Source organism: Cryptomeria japonica, chromosome 5 (genome assembly GCF_030272615.1).
Source record: "Cryptomeria japonica chromosome 5, Sugi_1.0, whole genome shotgun sequence".
NCBI classification, from domain to species: Eukaryota; Viridiplantae; Streptophyta; class Pinopsida; order Cupressales; family Cupressaceae; genus Cryptomeria; species Cryptomeria japonica.
The window spans coordinates 718,500,939-718,524,317 of NC_081409.1; the positions used below are offsets into that span (position 1 = coordinate 718,500,939).

The following is a 23,379-nucleotide window of genomic DNA, read 5'->3' on the forward strand; positions in this document are numbered from 1 at the left end:
CCACACATATACATGAGTTTAGAATGAGTACATGTGCACTTACAACAAAGTGTCAATTTGTCACACATTTAACATGGAACCTTAGATAAACAAGTAATCAAGAACACTCTTATTTCTCCTTAAATTCAATTGCAATGATCATACGAATTAATTTTAACCCAATGACCATACACTTGACACTAATTTCTGAGGACATTGGCAACCATTAAAGTCTGAGTACAAACTGAAAATACAATGAAATGAACCTGGTAAATCTGCAGAGGTATAGGAAGCCAAACAGTGGTCTACAAGCTTTCCCAAGTGCCAAATAGATCTTCTTATGTGACTGTTGAATTGTTATAGGTCTGAAGACACTGAGAAGTGCTGCCCAAAACTCCTCCTCCAAGTGCCCGGTTCTTCCACTAAAGGCTTAGCGTTGAACTTCTAGGAAAGCTTGGTTCTAGATTGATGTAAAATGAAGCGCATTTTAGATGTCGTCTTGGTGCTGTTGAAAATGACTCAGAAGTACCACTGTTGTTGTTGTTTAAAGCCTCCAAAAATCACTTAAAACTTATTGGAAATTCCTCTTAAAATAGCACCTTCCAGTTTAGTTGATTTCCAACCATCTACAAGCATCATAGGTGAAATCGAAGGGTTTAGGGAATGGGGAACCTGCTGCGACTCGGCCCCTCCAAACTATTCATTTATGCACTTAAATCACCAATATATACCCTTGAAGAAATCACCCATGCTCTCCCTTCAATCTGCAATCAACAATTGGAAGAATCGATGCTCCAAATGAGAGATATGAGTGAAAATGTGGTTCCAAGAGGTCTTCAACCTTTTTAACAGCAGGCTATAAGTCCTTCGATCTGCCTCCAATCAATCTCCAAATAATCAAATAGGAGTATCATTGTCCTCTTGATTTAAGAATAAGCTCCCATTATCAACCTTCGCCAAATCTGGAAATTCTGGAAGTCTGAAGCCAATGAAGTCCGATATAAAACTCTTTAAGCACCAATTAATAATCCAAAAGGTATCGTTGTGGCCTCACATCCAATCTGCAATCATCAAATGGTGAAATGGAGACATAAATTTATTGTAGCAAATCACTGTAGCACGACATTATAGCGCGACACTGTTCACAACACTGTAGCGTGACACTGAAGCAGGAAATAAAAACTTTTGATATCAAACTTAATATGCTCAATATGAGAAGTTGAGTGTTGCTCACTCTCAAGAAGAAGCTAGTGTTTCGTCCGGCCCTTCCTCAATCTGATGAGGTTTGCGTCTTCGGATATTCAACTAATGCCACCATGCGTCCTCGGAGATTCAACTAATGCCACCATGCATCAGTTCTTCATTTTCAAATCCAAATTTCCCAATCTCCTTGATCCTCAATCACCCTCTTCTATTTATTCTTTTCATAACCCATCATGAGATTCTTTCTAGAAGAGGGTAGGTACACTTTATTTATTTTATTAAGTGACTAATTTAATTATTATTTTATTTTTATACTTTAATCACTTTTTAATTAAATTAGTTAAATATAAAGCCACTTTTTAATAATTAATTTATTTGAATGACTTTATAAAAAAATAATTTTTTCCTTATTACTCTTATTAGCCAAAAGGCTAAAATTGGGGACATTAAAAGACCCTATTTGTGGACTTGGAAGCTGACAAAGACACAAAAATAGGATTCCGGCCCTTCGAAGAAGACTAGAGCTAACCTGAAAAGTAAAGTGGATTTTGCACCTCAGGAGATCCATGAGTTGAAGAAGGTGGTTCAGGAGATGAATAACTTTGAAGCCGAGATTGTCGATACATTAAAGTTCTTAGGTTAGTTTTGTTTGTCTAGTGTTGGCTTTTTGCTGACGTTTGTCTCGTTGTTGTTGTCCATTTGTGTTTGTTTAGCAACTTTCCTGTCTTAGTGAACTTTATTTGAATATTTTATCGTGCTTTAAACTCTATGGTTTCGAGTCCCTGTAAAATCCATTTTTCCTTAATAAAAAACATTGATGATAGGAAGCAAGCATCTAATTTTATTTTTTCACTTTGGAATAGATGCCCTATTATAAGCATCCAAGAAACAATCTATTGTCACTCTTTTATTAATAAAAGAACTATGTAACAACAACATGAGCAGCATTTTAGACAATTTGGATAAAAAGAGAGTTAACATTTTTGACATACAAAGTACAAAAAATTTTGTGACAAGAATTCAACAAGTAACATATAGACATCAAAATACCATTTCATAAGCAAATGAGAGATTTATTTCAAATTTTGTAGGTTTGAAAATTGCTATAAGTCAATGGGACCTTGATCTATTGGTGAAGTTGAATGACTCCAAATGAACACACTCAAATCTTTCTGAGTTCAAAGACTCCAACATCATAAATGATGATGCTGAAATTATATCACCAAAACTACTCAATGTCACTATATTTATTGTTTCTGAGTTTAATATATTTCCTTCTCTCACTTGTCTTCATTCTGTTGGCGTTCTGTTTTTCTTTGGCTTGCTGGACGAACGTTGTCCTTAGAAATGAGCCTCGTACTCGACGTATTATTCTGCAATATCAGACATTTATTTTTGTAATGTGCATCTTTGTCATGAGGGGAAATTTGTAAAATATCCATATGATCTGCTTTTTTTTCAGTGAACAGAGATTGAACTCTTACGTAAGAAATGTAAAAAGAGCTTGACATAAATCCATACATTTATTTATTTTAGAATAGACTTTTCCAAAAGTTTATAAATGGTGTTTTTCCATATTGTAGGATTTTGCTTACCATTACTCTGTGCAAAAGTATGATGTACGAGGAATTCGAAAAGACGAAGACAATGAGTTGCCAGTATTTTTGCAAAATCAAGATATATGTGGGTTAAAACTTCTGGCGGTTCAAAATTCCACTCATCTACAGCAATTCAACAGTGTATCTGGAGATTTGATATGGCTTCGCTTACGTCTCTACAAGGACTCTTCAAATCCTTCTGCCCTCTTACAGAGACGTTTAAGCAATCTCATCCCTTCTACTCATTTACAGACAAGTTTAAGAGGTGTAAGCAATCTCATTCCCTCTTCTCTCTTACAGAGACTCGGTTTAAATAATCAAATTCATTCTTCTCTCTTGCTGAGAAGTTTAAGAGTTTTGGAAGTTTTTGGTGTCAACCCTCAAGATTTCTGCACCTTGTTTGACGATCATGAGGTAACTTCGCACTTGATCAGCCAACGTTTCCGTTTTGCAATTTTAAATATTCATAGCATTTAAAACACTTATTGTTATGACAGCCTCCTTCGCAGCTACGTGCACTGGAAGTCGCATGCAATAGAGAATTTGGAAGCGCAAGCACAAGCACAGCTGGACCTTCAACAGTCGTTTCCACAAAACATGCTTCAACTTCAGAGACTTCACATTCATTGCAGCGTCCAACAAATACTGGACAGTGGTTTCAGGCGTGGTTAGGAAAGCTGAATTTCAAGAACTTGGGTAAGATGGTTTTACGAAATATTCCAGGCCTGAAAACTCTCCCAATTAAGTTTGAGGAAGTTAGAAACCTGAGACATGTAGATCTATCTGGCTGCACGGATTTGGAGGTCTTGCCAGATTCTTTTACCGAAGAATTATTGCAACTTGAATATTTAGCATTGCGTGATTGCAGGAATCTAGTTTTCCAGGATTTGGGAAAAATCTCCACGCTTGAGTACCTCGACTTTCAGGGTTGCTCAATGTTAAAAGAATTGCCTAAAGGAACTGAGGTTCAAAAGTCTTTAAAGAATTTAAATGTCGTCCATACTGAGCTGAGTGAATTGCCTCAGGGTCTAGAACAGCTGGAAGATCTAGAAGAACTCCATATAGGGAGCTCAGGATTGACAGAGCTGCCATCTTCTCTATATAATTTGAGCAGATTAACAGACTTGACTCTGATAGAATGCACTAATCTAATTTTTATTGACAACTCTATTCAGAAGTTGGTACATTTAGAGAGTTTTAGAGTATATAAATGTCGAATCAGAGCATTGCCAGAAACAATTGCATGGATGAATATGAAAATATTATATGTTCAAGAGTGTCCACTTGATTTGGAGCAGTTGCTGACAGGAGTGGAATCGGGAAAAATGTCACTGGATAGTTCTCAGGCGGAGAGAAGTATTGGGCAGAGTGCTCACCCAAATCGCTCAGGTTGTTTAACAGATTTAATCGTAAGAGACAGCCACATTTTACAGATACATATTCCTCGGGCCGAAAGTCTTTTTCCAAAACTTGAAATTGTTGATCTGTCTGGCAATCGTCGTTTGACAAAGATCGGAAGCTTACCAGGCAACTTGATAAGTCTGAACCTGACCAACTGTTCAAAGCTGCGAACACTGGCATGCTTCTCTAACATGGCAAGACTTAAAGTTCTTGATATCAGCGGCTGTGATGAACTACAAACACTTAATGTGGAAGGTCTGAGTTCAATAGAAGTAATTAAAGCCAATGGGTGTTGGAAGCTGCAGAAAATTCAGGGTCTGAACCTGTTGGAAAAGTTGTCTTGTTTACAGATCTCCTCCATTCTTACCGCGTACGCGTTATCTATGGCACGGCTTCTGGTGAGTCACTAAAACGATTCATAATCTATAATCTATACACAAAAGAATTCTAGAACACTTCCTTTTTTTCTTTTCTTTCCTTTATTTTACCTTTCTTTAATGTCTATTTAATAAATGATTACATAATCTTTAATCTTTAATGTGTTTGTGGCATTCAAGCAATAGAGTAGTTGAGCATGTACCAATTGTTGTGAGGGTGGTTGATACCTTTTGTTCCAAAAATTGAACAAATAAAACCTATTGTTTGAAACATAAAATATCATTTTTTGTTAGGAAATGTACCAATAGTTATTAGGAAATGTACTAATATTGTAAAAAGTAACCAATGAGGTGATGCCATATCAGCTGCACAACTATTGGGGCCTCTTTTGCACACCTATTGGTCTCACTTTTTTTTTGGGCTGTTTTGGACATCTTGGCAAAAAGTATGCTGATGTGGCACCATACTTGATGATGTGGTGTTGAAAGCTTAGTTATAAGCAGGGGACTTGCCAAGTAAGCTACTGTAAAAAAATTGGGAGTGATTTGGAATTTCCACATAAGATTTTGAGAAGCACGAAGTTAGGGTGCTCAACAACTGGTGCTCTTCCCCTAGATGCAATACATGGAAAAGTGAATTTTATATTGAAGTATTAAAATTCTCATAGAAGATTTTTTAAAATTTAAAAAAGCTATCAATTATATGATATCACTTCATTTTATCCATAGATTTTTTAGTTCATTTTGGACACCTCAAGAATAAAACAATATTGATGTGACATCATATTTGAACATAGACTACAAAATAATCTTTTTTAGTAAAAACAACTTACAAATAAATTTCTTATAAAATTAAAAATGATTTAAAATATCTACATGAAATTTTGAAAAACATAAAATTAAACTTAACATATAAATCCCTATCCCTTGATATTATTATCCCCAAGAGATTACTACCACAAACAAACAGCTTCTACAAAATGAACTTAATTTTCAACAACATCATGCAAAATAATTTAGCAGCTCATTACATCAACACATGCTTTGCAAGACTGAAAGATTTAAACAAGTAGCACTTACACTACACTGATCTAAAAAATCAGAAAATAAAACTAGAAATTAAATGCTTGAGTTGTGCATATAGCAAAACACAAACCGATTTAAATTCAATGAAAATAATAGTATATGCATCATACATATATAGAGGTCTTCACCGAACAAAGAGAGCTAAAAATAACAGTTCTAAACTTAGAGAAGTATATGCATGTAATTATTCAAACCACTAACAAACTAAATTAAGGTCTGTCCGTTGATCAAGTGCAGCTGTAGTTTAACATGCAAGAACAACGCATGCTGATTTATTGACAGGAAATTAAAAAATAACCTAAAAATAGCTATACGGTGGTAGCTGCAGTTAGAATCCACCGAAACTAGTTTGTAGCTAATAAAAAAATACTAAACTAGTAAAACTACAAGCCGTTGTGAAGCCAAAGCAAACACATGGGCATGCATGTATTCAATCTCCCCTTGATGAACAACGGGGATGAGGCCCAATTGAGTCCTTAACTGAACAAAACTGGTTGTAGGAAGGGCTTTGGTGAAAATATTGGGAAGTTGCTTAGATGTAGGACAAAACTGTAATTCCATTTGTTCTTCTTGTACTAAATAATGAATGAACTGGTGGCGGATCTCAATGTGTTTGGTGCATGCATGAAATACTGGATTCTTTGTCATGGCAATGGTACTGTTATTATAACAAAAATTGGTGGTTGCATATTCTAGAACCAAATGAAGATCTTCTAGGATCCTACATATCCAAATGGCCTAACAACTAGCTGCAGTTGCTGCGATGTATTCTTCTTCAGTAAAAGAGAGAGCTACGGTTGTCTGTTTCTTACTACTCCATGAAATAGCTCCAGAACCAAGTGAGAAAACATAACCTGAAGTGGATTTTCTGTCATCAATTGAACCGGCCCAATCTGAATCTGTATAACCAATGAGCACAAACTTGTCAGTAGGAGAGTAATTAATGCCCAAATTCTTTGCACCACTCACATACCGTAGGATCCTTTTTGCAACTTGCCAATGAGTCTCATGTGGATCCTGCATGAACTGAGAGATAAGGCTCGCAACATACATAATATCAGGTCTAGTAGTAGTGAGGTACATAAGGCTCCCATCCAAACTTCTATATAAGGTGGCATCAACCTTAGAGCTTGCATCTTCCTTAGACAATTTTTCACGAAGTGCTACAGGAGTGGAAGCTGAAGTACATGATTGCATTCTAAACTTCTTCAATAAATCAGCAACATACTTAGATTGAGAAATTATGATACCTTCAAAATTTTGTTGCACCTCCACACAAAGAAAGTAATGCATGACTCCCAAATCTGACATCTCAAATTCTGTCTTCATTTCAGCCTGAAATTTCTCCATGAGGGAAGCGTTATTACCTGTATAAATGAGATCATCCACATAAAGACAAACAATAAGAATTTCATTACCCAATTGTTGGATATAAAGGGATGGCTTAGAGGGACTGCAATGGAATCCTTTCTTCAAGAAATAGTTGTCAATCCTTGCATACCACGCACGTGGAGCTTGCTTCAATCCATAAAGTGCTTTCTTGAGCTTGTAAACAAACTTTTCTTTACCTGAAATTTCATAAGCAATAGGTTGGTCTACATATACCTCCTCATGAATGTAACCATTCAAGAAGGCCGATTTCACATCCATCTGCTAAACTGGCCAGTTGTGTTGTGTAGCTATAGCTAAGATAATCTTGACTGTATCAACTCTTGCAACATGAGCAAAGGTTTCTGAGTAATCTACTCGAGATGTTTGGGCAAATCCTTGTGCAACAAATCTTACCTTATGTGGGTATATGCACGAAGTTGTGGTACCAAAAAGGTGCCACACTTCAAAAAAAATGAAAAATGCTCATAAGGCGCGCGCACTATAGGGCGCACGCCTTATAGGCTCTTGGCACACCAAACCTATAAGGCGCACGCCCTATAGTCCGTGTGCCTTATAAGGCATGCGCCTTATGAGTGAATGTGGGCTTGGATCATGGGTCAAGGGTCCCATATAACCATTTTTTAGTGCAACTCATTTGGCTAGCGCCAAATATGGCGCTAGCCAAATGACTTCCATTGAATTTTTTTAACCTTTGATAAATTTATACTTTATACCCTATAATCTATACTCTACATGCTATAGTTTGATAGCCACAACCATAAAAATTAAACCATTTCAAACCTATAACAAATACCCTAGATTGTATGACCAAATATGCTAAATCCTCGACCCTATACAATAACCATAGACCCTACAACCCAATATGCTAAACCATATGAGGTCGTTATGCGTCGTATGGTGTCCTAAGGGGTCATATGGTGTCCTATGACCCCTTAGGACACCATATGACCCCTTAGGACACAATATGAACCCTAACGACACGTAAGGGGTTATATGGTATCCTAAGGGGTCATAGGACACTATATGACCCGTTAGGAGACCATATGACCCCTTAGGACACCATATGACCCATAACAACACTATATGGTGTTCTAAGGGGTCACATGGTGTCCTAAGGGTCATATGGTGCCCTATGGCCCCTTAGGACACCATATGACTCATAACGACACTATGGTGTTCTAAGGGGTCACATGGTGTCGTAAGGGGTCATATGGTATCCGAAGGGGTCAGGGGTCATATGGTGTCCTATGACCCCTTAGGACACCATATGACCCCTTAGGACACAATGTGAACCCTAACGACACGTAAGGGGTTATATGGTATCCTAAGGGGTCATAGGACACTATATGACTCGTTAGGAGACCATATGACCCATAACGACACTATATGGTGTTCTAAGGGGTCACATGGTGTTCTAAGGGTCATATGGTGTCCTATGACCCCTTAGGACACCATATGACCCATAACGACACTATATGGTGTTCTAAGGGGTCACATGGTGTCATAAGGGGTCATATGGTATCCGAAGGGGTCATAGGACACTATATGACCCGTTAGGACACCATATGACCCCTTAGGACACAATATGGTGTTATTATGGGTCGTATGGTGTCCTAAGGGGTCATATGGTGTCCTAAGGGGTCATAGGACACCATACGACCCATAATTACACCATATTGTTCCCTAAGGGGTCATATGGTATCCTAAGGGGTCATATGGTGTCCTAACAGGTCATATAGTGTCCTAAGGGGTCATATGGTGTCGTAACAGGTCATATAGTGTCTTATGACCCCTTAGGATATCATATAATCCCTTACGTGTCGTTAGGGTTCACAATGTGTCCTAAGGGGTCATATGGTGTCCTATGACCCCTTAGGACACTATATGACCCCTTAGGACACCATATGGTGTCTTTATGGGTCGTATGGTGTCCTAAAGGTCATATGGTATCCTTTGACCCCTTAGGACATCATATGACCTCTTAGGACACAATATGGTGTCGTTATGGGTCGTATGGTGTTCTAAGGGGTCATATGGTGTCCTATGGCCCCTTAGGACACAATATGGTGTCATTATGGGTCGTATGGTGTTCTAAGGGCTCATATGGTATCCTATGGGGCCATAGGACACCATATGACCCCTTACGTGTCATTAGGGATCATATTATGTCTTAACGGGTCATATGGTGTGTTATGACCCCTTAAGACACCATATGACCCCTTAGGACACCATACGACACATAATGACACCATATGGTATTTTAAGGGGTCATATAGTGTCCTAAGGGATCATAGGACGCCATATGACCCCTTAGGACACAATGTGAACCCTAGAGACACGTAAGGGGTTATATGGTATCCTAAGGGGTCATAGGACACCATATGACCCCTTAGGACACAATATGGTGTCGTTATGGGTCATATGGTGTCCAAAGGGGTCATATAGTGTCTTATGGGGTCATAGGACACCATATGACCTCTTAGGTATCATTAGGGATCATATTGTGTCTTAACAGGTCATATGGTGTGTTATGACCCTTTAAGACACAATATGACCCCTTAGGACACCTTATGTTGTCATTATGGGTCATATGGTGTCCTATGGGATCATAAGACACCTAATGACCACTTAGGACACCATACGACCCATAATGACACCATATGGTGTCCTAAGGGGTGATATAGTGTCCTAAGGGGTCATAGGACACCATATGACCCGTTAAGACACAATGTGAACCCTAATAACATGTAAGGGGTTATGTGGTATCCTAAGGGGTCATATGACATTATATAACCCGTTAGGATACCATATGACCCCTTAGGACACCATATGACCCATAACAACACTATATGGTGTTCTAAGGGGTCACATGGTGTCCTAAGGGGTCATCTAGTGTCCTATGACCCCTTAAGACAACATATGACCCATTAGGACACAATATGGTGTCGTTATATGTTGTATGGTGTCGTAAGGGGTCATATGGTGTCCTATGACTACTTAGGACACCATATGACCCCTTACGACACAATATGGTGTTGTTATGGGTCGTATGGTGTCCTAAGAGGTCATATGGTGTCCTATGGGGTCATAGGACGCCATATGATCCCTTAGGTGTCGTTAGGAATCATATTGTGTCTTAACGGGTCATATGGTGTGTTATGACCCCTTAAGACACCATATGACCCCCTAGGACACAATACGGTGTCGTTATGGGTCGTATGGTGTCGTAAGGGGTAATTTGGTGTCCTATGACCCCTTAGGAAACAATATGACCCCTTAGGACACAATATGGTGTCGTAAGGGGTCATATGGTGTCCTATGACCCCTTAGGACACCATATGACCCCCTAGGACATAATACGATGTCGTTATGGGTCGTATGGTGTCCCCATATGACCCCTTAGGACACCATATGACCCCTTAGGACACAATATGGTGTCATTATGGGTCGTATGGTGTCCTAAGGGGTCACATGGTGTCCTATGACCCCTTAGGACACCATATGACCCCTAGGACACAATACGGTGTCGTTATGGGTCGTATGGTGTCCTAAGGGGTCATATGGTATCCTATGATCCTTTAGGACACCATATGACCCTTTAAGACACAATATGGTGTCGTTATGGATCGTATGGACACCTATGGGGTCATATGGTGTCCTATGGGGCCATAGGACACCATATGACCCCTTAGGTGGCATTATGGGTCATATGGTGTCGTAAGGGGTCATATGGTGTCCTATGGCCCCTTAGGACACCATATGACCCCCTAGGACACAATACGGTGTCGTTATGGGTCATATGGTGTCCTAAGGGGTCATATGGTCTCTTATGACCCCTTAGGACACAATATGGTGTTGTTATGGGTCGTATGGTGTCCTAAGGGGTCATATGGTGTCCTATGGCCCCTTAGGACACCATATGACCCCTTAGGACACAATATGGTGTCTTTATGGGTCGTATGGACACCCAAGGGGTCATATGGTGTCCTATGGGTCCATAGGACACCATATGACCCCTTAGGTGTCGTTATGGGTCGTATGGTGTCGTAAGGGGTCATATGGTGTCCTATGACCCCCTAGGACACCATATGACCCCCTAGGACATAATATGGTGTCGTTATGGGTTGTATGGTGTCCTAAGGGGTCATATGGTGTCTTATGACCCCTTAGGACATAATATGGTGTGTTATGGGTTGTATGGTGTCCTAATGGGTCATATGGTGTCCTATGACCCCTTAGGACACCATATGACCCCTTAGGACATAATATGGTGTCATTATGGGTCGTATGGATACCCAATGGGTCATATGGTGTCTTATGGGGTCATAGGACACCATATGACCCATTAGGTGTTGTTATGGGTCGTATGGTGTCGTAAGGGGTCATATGGTGTCCTAAGACCCCTTAGGACACCATATGACCCCCTAAGACACAATACGGTGTCGTTATGGGTTGTATGGTGTCCTAAGGGGTCATATGGTGTCTTATGACCCCTTAGGACACCAGATGACCCCTTAGGACACAATATGATGTCGTTATGGGTTGTATGGTGTCCTAAGGGGTCATATGGTGTCGTATGACCCCTTAGGACACCATATGACCCCTTAAGACACAATATGGTGTCGTTATGGGTCGTATGGACACCTAAGGGGTCATATGGTGTCCTATGGGGCCATAGGACACCATATGACCCCTTAGGTGTCATTATGAGTTGTATAGGACACCATATGACACCATATCCATTCATCACATTTGACGCACATCAAATAGGGCACTCATAATATTTGGCGAGTGTCGTATTTGGCGCACACCAAATAGGGTGCTCGCCATATTTGGTGAGTGCCAAATGGCCCACTTTGGGATACACCAAACCTATGGTTTGGATTTGCCTTGGACATCCAACCCAAAGGTTTGGACGACCATTTCAGGCTAGAGACGTGTTTTTTTCAGAACATTCAAAATTTTGACATATTTTTGGTCGTGCTCTCCGTCAGGTTTGCACGTGTTTCAATGAAGTTAAAAAAATACAGTGGTAAACTTGAGCTCCCTCTTAGCTATCCAAAAATGTAATTTATTTCAAAATTTCATTTCGTTAAGTCTTTCATCTATAATTTCTTTTGTTAGTGTGTTTGTTTTTTGTCAAAACCAACATGCACTATTTTGGGTATAGATTTTTATATGCACATTAGATTTTGAAAAAAATTACATTTTTAAACACTAGACTCCATTCTACACAATTTTAAAAAAAAAGTTTTGATTTTTGATTTGTTTTCAATGATTTTAGGGGAGAGTACGCTCAAATTTCTATTTTTCAGGATGTGTCCACTTCGAAAATTAGTAAAAGATCATATACTCATTAAAAAATTAGCTGAAAATTCGAGCATAAACTACAAGGTGTTAGCTAATTTCTCACTGAAGTGATTTTAAAAACTCAAAAAAAAAGTTAACATTTTAGGGGGGCCACGACAGACGCTATGTTATGTTTTTTGCATAAAAACAGAACCACTTTTTGTGGCCCCCCTTTTTGAAGCCCTTAATCTCCACCATTTTAAAAAAAAATTAGTAGTTTAGAAAGTAGACTCGAAGCACTCCGACTCTTGTTCTTGTTGCATCTTCAAATTTGGAGTGTAACTATCTTCAATTTGTCGTTGAAGTTTAGACTTTGCTGATTTCAGAAAAAAAGTGGCATCTTAAGACCCCCTTTTGGTACCACAACTTGGTGCACATACCCATGTCTTTTCACAGAACCATCTACATGATACTTAACTTTGTAGATCCATTTCACACCAATGGCTTGCTTGCCCTTAGGAAGTTGCACTAACTCCCATGTATTATTTTTTTCAATTGCATGCATCTCTTCATTCATTGCATCAATCCAAACTTGTTCTTTAACTGCATCTTCATACACAGATGGCTTAACTTGAATTGATCTAAACAAAGGAAAATTGGCATAGGTATCAATATTAGAGCTCCTTTGATAAATATCATTCAAACTTCGTACCTTTCAGAAAGGGCTTGGACTAGATTTTGAACTTAAGCTATCAACAGATGATGAACTATCTGGAGAATCTGGTGGACTAGAACTTGGAGGACTCACGCTTGAGCTATCATTGGAGCTAGAACTTCCACTTGAACTTGTGGGGAGAGGAGGAGCACGATTATCTTCAATACCCATGATGAGTGGTGTGAATTGTGGATCACTTGTCTTCTATTGCCATACTCTCCCTTCATCAAAAACCATATCATGGCTGATGATCTATTTATTTGTGTTCTGGATTGTAGAATTTGTACCCTTTTATAGCATTAGAATACCCCACAAATATGCAAAGCTGAGATTTTGTATCCAACTTCTTCTGTGTCTGATCTGGAATATGAATATAGGTGGGACAACCAAATACACGAATGTGAGCCATTGAAGGCTTATGAACACTCCAAGCTTCCTTTGGAGTCATATTCTTAACCAACTTTGTAGGGATTTTATTCAGGATATAGAGTGTGGTGGCTATTGCTACTCCCCAATAACAATTAGGAAGATTTTTGGATTGCAACATGCTTCGTGCCATCTCCATTATGGTATGATTCTTCCTCTCAGCAACTCCATTTTGTTGGGGCGTATAGGTTGTGGTAAGTTGTCTTTTAATCCCATTAGTACTACAAAAATCAGAAAATTCTTTAAAATTAAATTCTCCTCCTCTATCTGTTCTAGTATTTTCAGAGAATACCCACTTTGTTTCTTTGCCAAAGCCTTAAAGTCCTTGAAGCATGCAAAAGCTTATGATTTCTTCTTAAGAAAATAAACTCATGTGTGGCATGAGAAATCATCAATAAATGTCAAAAAATAGAGATTCTTACCCAAAGATTCCTCTTGTATGTCACCACAAATATCAGCATGCACAAGCTCTAGTGGAGTTTTTTCCCTTCATGCTTTGTTCTTTGGGAAGCTATCACGATGCTGCTTGCCAAGTGCACACCTTGAGCATACTTCTTCTTTTGCCTAAATTGTAGGGAGCCCTCTCACCATATTCTTCTTTTGAAGCCAACTTAGTCCTTGAAAATTTAAATGTCCATATCGTTGATGCCATAACCATCAATTATCTTTGGTTGCTTTGAAAGCATGCATCTTAGTAGAACCCAATGTGAGAGGAAAAAGCATATTCCCTATCATATAAGCCTTTGCTACAAGATGATGGTCAGCAGATTTATCAAATATTTTACAACATTTATCTTCAAACACAACCTTATATTTTTTTTCTAGGAGCTGCCCAATACTCAAGAGATTATGGTGTATCTTTGACACATGCAAAGTATCATGAATCAAAGTAGTATCACCTTTCTTAGTTCTTAATGCTAGGGTACCTCTTCCCATCACATCAACCTCTTTATCATCTCCAAATTTAACTTGACTTTTCACAAAGTCATCTAGCTTGACAAAAAGATCGAATTTACATGTCATATGATTGGAGCAGCCACTATCTAGGAACCACACATCTGATTGAGGTTGCTTGGCGAAGTTGCATGCAAAGAATGTGGAGTGCTTGGCTTCTTCAAAAGATTCTTTAGCATAGTTGGCTCTTGATTTTTTCAAATCAGATTTCTTCTTTTTGCATTCAGATTCATAGTGCCCATATCGGTCACAATACCGACACTGGATGTTTCTACGATCCACATAACCTCTTCCTCTTCCTCTGTTGACTCTCCTTAAGATTTATTAGAGTGAGAAGAAGGGTTCGAAGACTTGTCTTTAGACTGGAAAGTTTGTGCAAGGCTCTTCGTAGAATGCTTCATACGCTCTTCATGTGACTGCAATGAACCCACCAATTCTGCAACTTGGAAGGTTGTTAGATCTTTACTTTCTTCCGTGGCGATCACAATTGGATCAAACTTTGGAGGAAGAGATCTTAAAATTTTCTCTACAATTTTCTGCTCTGAAACAATTTCTCCTTGAGATCTGCGCTAATTAACAATATCTTGGGTCCTGGTAATATATTCTTGAATAGACTCAACTTCTTTCATCTTGAGATTCTCAAAATCCCTTCGAAAGGTTTGGAGCCATACCAATCTTACTTTGTCAGATCCTTGGTATGTAGTTTGTAAAGCCTCCCATGCCTCTTTTGACTTCATCATGCTTACAATTCGAAAAAAAATTGAGATATCCAATGCAGATTGGATGTTGAAGAGAGCATGATTGTCCTTCTTCCTATCTTCTCTCAGCTGATTACACTGATTTTGATTCAATGCATTATAAGCAGTCTGATCTACAAGCTCTGTATATCCAACTTAAACTATTTCCCATAGATCTTGAGACTTTAGAAGAGTCTTCATCTTTATGCTCCAATATTCATAATTTTCTCTGGTAAATTGCAGTAGTTGCAAGGGTATGCTGCTGCTATTTGTCATTGAAACTTCTTCAACACAAACTGTTATCTGCACAAATAAAAAATCTGCAAACCCAATGCTTTATACCAATTGAAAGATTTAAACAAATAGCACTTACACTACACTGATCTTAAAAATCAGAAAATAAAACCAGAAATTAAATTCTTAAGCTGTGCATACAGAAATACACAAACTGATTTAAATTCATTGAAAATAATGGTGTATGCATCATACATATATAGAGGTCTTCACCGAACAAAGAGAGCTAAAAATAACAGTTCTAAACTTAGAGAAGTATATGCATGTAATTATTCAAACCACTAACAAACTAAATTAAGGTCTGTCCGCCGATCAAGTGCATGAGCTGTAGTTTAACATGCAAGAACAGCGCATGCTGATTTATTGATAGGAACCCCCCCCCCCAAAAAACTAAAAATACCTAGCTATACGGTTGTAGCTGCAGTTAGAATCCACCGATACTAGTTTGTATCTAATTAAAAAATACTAAAATAATAAAACTACAAGCCGTTGTCAAGCCAAAGCAGACGCATGGGCATGCATGTATTCAAAGACTCCGTAAGAATAGGCGTACAACTTAACAAAACATACAGCCTTCGGTTCAGGCATGCAGGCTAGCGACAAAAATGTTAATATTAAAAAATTACTAATGTCATATCCTCGTCTCTATCTCCTTCAAACCTGTTCCCCTTCTCATTTTTAATGAAATGAGCTGCCCAGACTGTATGTATATCAATATACGAAGCTGCCACATATGTGGACCCGGGATGAAGGAAGAAACGGGACTGTTTAGTTTGTCTTCACGTCCATAGGCAAATGGGGAAGGTCAGACTAAAATCCATGGATTGAAACGCCAATAAGATAAATCAAATAGAAAATCAATGAAATTATTGCTATTAATGGGCCCCAACAGTAGCTACACGCAAGACTAATTTTCTATTTCCCTATCCACATGCTCAGCAAAGCATTGCAATTTGGATGAAACGAAATCATCCAGGAATGGATAAGACCACGTGTAGCAAGAAGACCTCACAGAAGGAGGACAAAATTTGCATCAACAAGGACCTGCAACACAAACTTAAAATTAGCCAAAAACTAAAACTGTTACAAGAAATTTTTTTGGACCTAAGTTCTTTATGTTCCCCCATTCGATTAATTATCCAATTTACCCATCAGTTTGTCAGATCTCCATGTCAGCCGCCTCCATGATGGATGAATATGTAAAATATAAACAAAATGAATGAAATTTAAATTACTTGGGAGAACATGCCTATATAGTAGGAATATCGTCATTCTCATCATTTCATTTAATGCTTGCGTAAAAGCAAAAAGATAAAATAATGGACAAGTCAGAATTCAAAGACAAAATAAAGGTCGTGCTATTACCTGACACCATCTATGGGGTTGATAGAGTGTACCGGTTCCATAGCGTGTTTTATTAGACTTACAAACACAGAATGAGGCCGGCGCATTTGTATCCGTGTCCTTGGATGGGATTTTTCAGGTTTCTTGGAAAATGAGGGAAGCAACCATACAACATAATTGTAGTTCATTGTTGCCTTAATTATTAACTGCAGTTCATTGTCCTTTCACTCGTGTTGTAGTTTGTTGACTTCATTCTTATTTTACTCTCATTGATCATTACCACTTAATATACTTGTCTTCCATTTAAAAGGTATCCTATTTTGGAAAGACTATTTCAAATGGACTCGCACAAACTAGGAGCAAAAGGGGCAGTTAATAGAATCACAAGGGTCTAGGTAAGGGCTATGTTGCTTGTACTTTGTTGACTCAAATCATTCCAAAATTGGTCTCTATTATAGCTCTTGGATAATCTACAAACAAACATGTTATCTTAAAGTCTAGGATATTGATTTTCATCCAAAGGGGGTGTTTCTAAATCCAAATATCCTATGTGGGTGTAGCTAAGACTCCTTAATCTTGCATTCCATTCCTTTCTACACAACATTGTCACTCAATTAGGATGGGTCATTTGGCGCAAAACCAACTTTGACAAATGGGCTAGTTTAAAAGTTCACTCAAGATTCTGTGTTGAAATGCATTTAACCCAACCCCCTTGTGATGCCATCAAGCTTTTAGGCCCTCATTTTGAGTTCACTCAACAGATTATTTATTATAACAAGCCTAATGCTTGTTTCCATTATCCTGAAGAAGGTCATCTTATTAAAGACAACCCTCATAGCTAAACCCAATCCTCTCTAGCTAGTGTTTCTTAACCCTACCCCCTTAACCACCATCCAATCTCTCTCTCTCTCTCTCTCTCTCTCTCTCTCTCTCTCTCTCTCTCTCTCTCTCTCTCTCTCTCTCTCTCTCTCTCTTGCCAACTCTCCTCTTCATAACCCCCATTGTAGAACCTCCATCTAATCTTGAAGTTGCTTCAACCTCTTCCTTAATCATGACAATGCCTCCTTCAAAGAAGTTCTTCAAGCTAGGAAAAGAAAAAAATCAACCAACCCCACCCTCTTTAACACACAACATGCTAAAGTGCCTTCTCAACCCTTTTCTCCCTTAAGAACCACACCTACTAGCCTCATGAGCTTGTTCTGGCAACCTAACAACCCTATGAGAACTCCCCCTTCAAGCTCCTTGAGATCATGTTCATGAGCTACATCTAGAGAGAGACCTCAAGTGGATGGCTCCCTTGATCCCCATGCCTTATTGTCATCAAATTATTTTGACACTCTGCTCATAGATGGGGATTTTTTTGACTCTCAATGATTGAGACATACAATCATCAAACATGAGGGGATTGACAATCCCATCTCATAAATGTCATGTTAAATAAACTATATTCAACAAAATGTCTCAATGCTCCAAGAAGTGAAAGTTTATCAATCTCATCTTGATGCTTCTCTTGCTATTATTTGGAAAGAGGCCTACTTTTTTCATATTGCAATGAAGGAAAATGGTTTTATAAGTTTAGGCATGCAAACTATGATCAAAACCTATTTCCTTAAAAGCATTATATTGGGGAGAGGGATGGAATCAATAGATTATTGACCCCAATTATATAAAAAGGATTGAATGTTGATTGGATTTAACCTCTTTCTTGTTTGAGTTGACTATGATATTGTAAAGATGTAAATTTAGATCTATGGCTAAAAATAGAAAATTGACATAAATTGACAAACAAGTAGTTGCAGATTTCATATGAAGTTGTAATGACAAATCTGAGATGAGGAAGATGAACAAAACTTATGACTAGATTTCAAGCTTAAAAATGAGGGAAGATGTTGCTCTTGGTGACCCTATCCTCAAAATATCAAATGTGGATGAAATTAACCTTTATGGAACCAAAATGCTCCTTGGAATCTACCCTAGAAGTTTTGCCAAAACTTTATCAAACATAGATGTACTTTTTGTACCTATAGAAACTAGATCTGGTCGTCTTTATTTGTACTTTGCCTAATTCGAGATTTATAGCTCCTTAACCTATCACCAACACACTTAAAAGACAAAAAGTATTGCAAATCTAGGTGTTTGCCTAAGTCAAACCCTAGGTTTGGAATTAACCCTATAATTGATATTAAAATTAAAATGAAATGGAAATGTAAATGTGCATTTTGAGAGCAAAGGCTAGATCTAAATCAAAATGTTAAATATTGGAATGTGATACCTTGATGACTCTTGTCTCAAATTCTTCATACAAAGGTTGATGTTGTCATGTAGAATTTATGATGTCTTCAATAGATCTTGATCATGGATCCCATCTTGAATGCATGAACCTGAGTACTTGACCTCTCCTTCATTGTCGTGAAAATGCTTAATTGCTTGCTCACTCGATTTAAATCTTTCTCTTGAGAAATTGAATTGTGAACTTGTAGAGATATAGAAAAACTTGTTCAAATGAGGGGGTAAGGGTTACTTTTATACCTGTCATCACAACACATGTTTGAGATTTCAAGACAAGATGACATAGGAAGGGAATTCCTATCCATATTTCATGACCATTGTCAAGACCAAAATTGTGCCCCATTTAGTGGAACAAGGGTTCCTCAAGTGCCATTATCCAAGGACAAGGGCACTTGGGATGCCTTTTTCTAGCTAATTAGGGATTAAAAAAAGGCTGTAGACTAGATGCTAGTTGAAAATTATAATTTGAAGTCGGTGTGACTAGAATCAACCATGATCAAAGAATAAAAGTACAAAATACAAAAGTGAGGCCTCAATACACATCACAATTATATAGGGATACAATTTATGATTCTATATATAACCCCCACTTTAGTGAGAGCATGATCCTAAACTCATACTCTTGGTAAAGTACATAATAGCTTTGGAAACCTTTCCTCAAGATAATAATGAGGCAAGACACACCAAGCCTCAAAGGACTTAGTGTCTTATTAATCTTTAATCTAATTTATCAAGATATAAAAAGAAATACATAAATAGCGGAGAGAGAGAGAGAGAGAGAGAGAGAGAGAGAGAGAGAGAGAGAGAGAGAGAGAGAGAGAGAGAGAGAGAGAGAGAGAGAGATTGTGCTAGCATAGTAAGGCTTATTATACTTGTGAGATTTTGCCAAGATCAAGGGCACAATGAAAAGTATAAAGAGAGACAATAGAATGACAAGAACAAATTGTATTCTCATCAATATACAAATGATCAAATGGATTCACCGATACAATGAATATGAGCCTTCTTATATAGGCAAGGCAATATGGATATACAAGCACACAATCATGACATGTGGCTCACCGAGAAACAAGGGTAGGTAACAAATACTAGGGGTAGGTAGGAGAAATAATATAATATTCCACAAGAGGTGGATGACCCACTGAATGTGGTGTGTAATAGCAAGATAAGACCACAAAAGGTGAAATTTCTCCTACAAGCTATATCCCTATTGGCACACTTCCCTAAGTGTCTCATATCCAAACTACGAAGAGATGCATTATCCTAAGTTAACTTAAGTAAAGTGTAATAATATCCATGATGAATATTTATTTACACCAACACCCCCCCTTAAGTGAAACTTAGGGGAATGAAGACTCAAGTCAACAATGCAAGATGGGTCCTGGCTACAAGGCCATGATAGGTACCCATGTACAATATGCAAATGCAATCTCTCACAAACAGAGAAAGGGAGAAAACCCAATGGGAAAAAAATCCCCCCCAAAAGAGAGATGAATGTACAAAAGACTCTCAAAGAAGAAGGACAAAACCTCAAAGAGGAAAAAGTCCCCACATAAGAGAGGAAGGAGAAGTCAGCTGACCCCCCCTAATGAGACATCCCGAACCCCCAAGAGAGCTCACAACTGCTGGAACTTACTCTCGGTGAAAGGTTTGGTAAAGATGTCGGCAACCTGCTCCGATATAGGACAATACTAAAAATCAATGACTTGGTCCTGAATCATCTCTCAGATGTAGTGCATATGGATCTCGATGTGGTTGGTTCATTGGTGCTAGATTGAGTTCTTCAAGATTGCAATAACACTCTGATTGTCACAATGTAGAACTGTTGGCCATGGAGTGGTGAACCCAAACTCTGTGAGAATTTGCTAAAGCCAAATGGTCTCAGTCACTGCATTAAGAGCTCCTCGATACTCAGCCTTAGTCGAAGAGAGAGCAATAGCATGCTACTTCTTGCTATGCCAACAAATGGGGCCTAAACCAAGGTGAAAGTTGTAACCTGAAGTAGACTTACGATCATCAAGATCACCAGCCCAATTGGAGTCTGTGTAACCAACCAAGCGAAGTCTTGTGCCTATTTCATAGTGAATCCCATAGTGATGTGTACCCTGGATGTAATGAAGGATGCACTTGGTAGCTTTTCAATGAAGCTCATGTGGTTCCTGCATGAAGTGGGAAACCATGCCAACTTCAAATGAAATATCAGGGTGTGTGTGAGTCAAGTAAATGAGACTACCCACAAGATAATGATACAATGTGGCATCAACTAGTGGAGAAGAACATCAAGCCTCAAGCTTGACTCCTGAAAGAAAGGGAGTTGGTGCAGGTTTACAATTAGCCATATGAAAGCGTGCAAGTAGATCAAGAGCATACTTGGGTTGCCAAAGAGTGATCCCGGAAGATGACTGTGAAATCTCTATCTCGAGAAAATAGTGCAAAAGACCCAAGTCAATCATAGTAAATCTGTCATGCAAAGCAGATTTGACACTATTAATGATGGATGCGGTGCTCCCTGTAATGATCAAATCATCAACATAGAGCACAAGTATCAAGTGTGAGTCATCATGTCACAAAATGTAGACATTCGGATTGGAATGACACCTGGTGAACCTTGCTGAGAGAAGAAAGGAATCCATCTTGGCATACCAGGCCCTGGGGGTCTGCTTAAGGCCATAGAGAGATTTCCTTAGTTTGCAAACCAAGGAAGTATACTAGATGAAACCCTGTGGCTACTCCATATAAATCTCCTCATCAAGATTATCATGAAGTAAAACACTCTTGATATCCATTTGATGTACAGCCCAACCATGAGCTGCAACAATAGCAAGTGTCAAGCGAATGGAGTTCATCTTTTCTACGGGTGCAAAGGTCTCAGTATAGTCAACACCTGGAACTTGAGAGAAACCTTTCGCAACAAGTCAAGCCTTATACTTATCGACACTACCATCTGCTGCAAACTTGGTTTGATAGATTTAGTTACATCGAACCATGTGTTGTTCCTCATCAAGGAACTATACTCTTCCTCCATAGCGTGGTCCCACTAAGGAACTCCTCATGCTTCCTGAAATGTCTGTGGATCAGAAGCGATAGAAATGAAAGCATGTGGAAGGTCCTGATGCTATGAGCAATTTCTCCATGTATCTGAAGGATCCCCAACAAGTGAACCCACAGACTCAAGTGTCCGTCGATCCCAACGAGGTCTAGGTGGAGGTGGAGAACAAGGCTCATCAACTGCAAGTGGACCCTACATAGGTGTAACCCTGCGAGTCAGAGTTGAAGGAGTCTCATCATCTGAATCACTAGCATCACTATCCACAATGGAGGAAGGTGGAGGAGGTAGAGAGGCTAAGCTAGGAGAGATTTCCTCAAAATGACCACTCCTCTCAATAAACACCTCACATGTCTCAGGATCCATCAATCTATATGCCTTAACACCCTCAGATTATCTAACAAATATGTAAGGCCTACTCTGAGGTTCCAATGCCTTGCGTTTCTACGAAGGTATGCGAGCCCATGTTGGACACCCAAAGACTCTAAAATGCCTCACAATCGGTTTCCTACCAGCCCAAGCCTCAAAAGGAGTAATACCTTGCAAATCTTTGTGAGAAACCCAATTCTGGATGTGTGTGGCACAACTGATAGGCTTTTCCCAAAAGATGGGATCAAGAGAATGTGCATGTATCATACATCTAGCCATTTCTTTGAGAGTTCTATTCTTGCGCTCTGCAACTCTGTTCTGCTGTGGAGTGTAAGCAACAAAATGCTGAAGACCAATCCCCTCAAATGTACAAAAATCCTCAAGTCTTTTGTTCACATATTCCCTTCCATTATCTGTACAAAGAATCTTGACCACTTTCCCGGATTGCTTCTCCACACGAGTCTTGAAATCTTGAAATCTGTCAAATACTTCACTCTTATGAATAAGAAAGTAGACCCAAGTGAAGTGGGAGTAGTCATCATTGAAGGTGAGGACATAGCCGGCCTTACTAAAAGAAGGTGCTAGAAATGGACCTGCTACATTGTTGTGAACAAGTTGAAGAAGTTCCAAAGCTCTCCAAGCTTTCCCCTTATCAAACTTTTCCTCGGGATGCTTGCCCATGGAACAACCTGAACATACACCCTTTGAAAAACTGATTTGAGGTAGACCTATGACCATGTCTTTAGTGCTGATCTGTTGAAGATAGCAGTAGTTGAGGTGACCAAACCGCTCATACCATAGCTTACTTTCTGAATTTGAATGAGTAAGCAAGGCCCCAGAAGGAGAACTTGGCACAAAGTGGAAGAATGAATAAAGCCTT

At 38.8% G+C, this 23,379-nt stretch overlaps 1 protein-coding gene across 1 annotated transcript in view; it reads left to right on the forward strand.

Annotated features, from left to right (window-relative positions):
- The window catches only part of LOC131034767 (disease resistance protein RPV1), a 73,086-nt gene that overhangs the window by 13,043 nt on the left and 36,664 nt on the right, over positions 1–23,379 (forward strand). The window contains exons 4-5 of the mRNA XM_059221675.1: positions 2,766–3,194; positions 3,278–4,579. Coding sequence (XP_059077658.1) covers positions 2,766–3,194; positions 3,278–4,579 — 1,731 coding nt within the window. The remainder of the gene's footprint in view (positions 1–2,765; positions 3,195–3,277; positions 4,580–23,379) is intronic.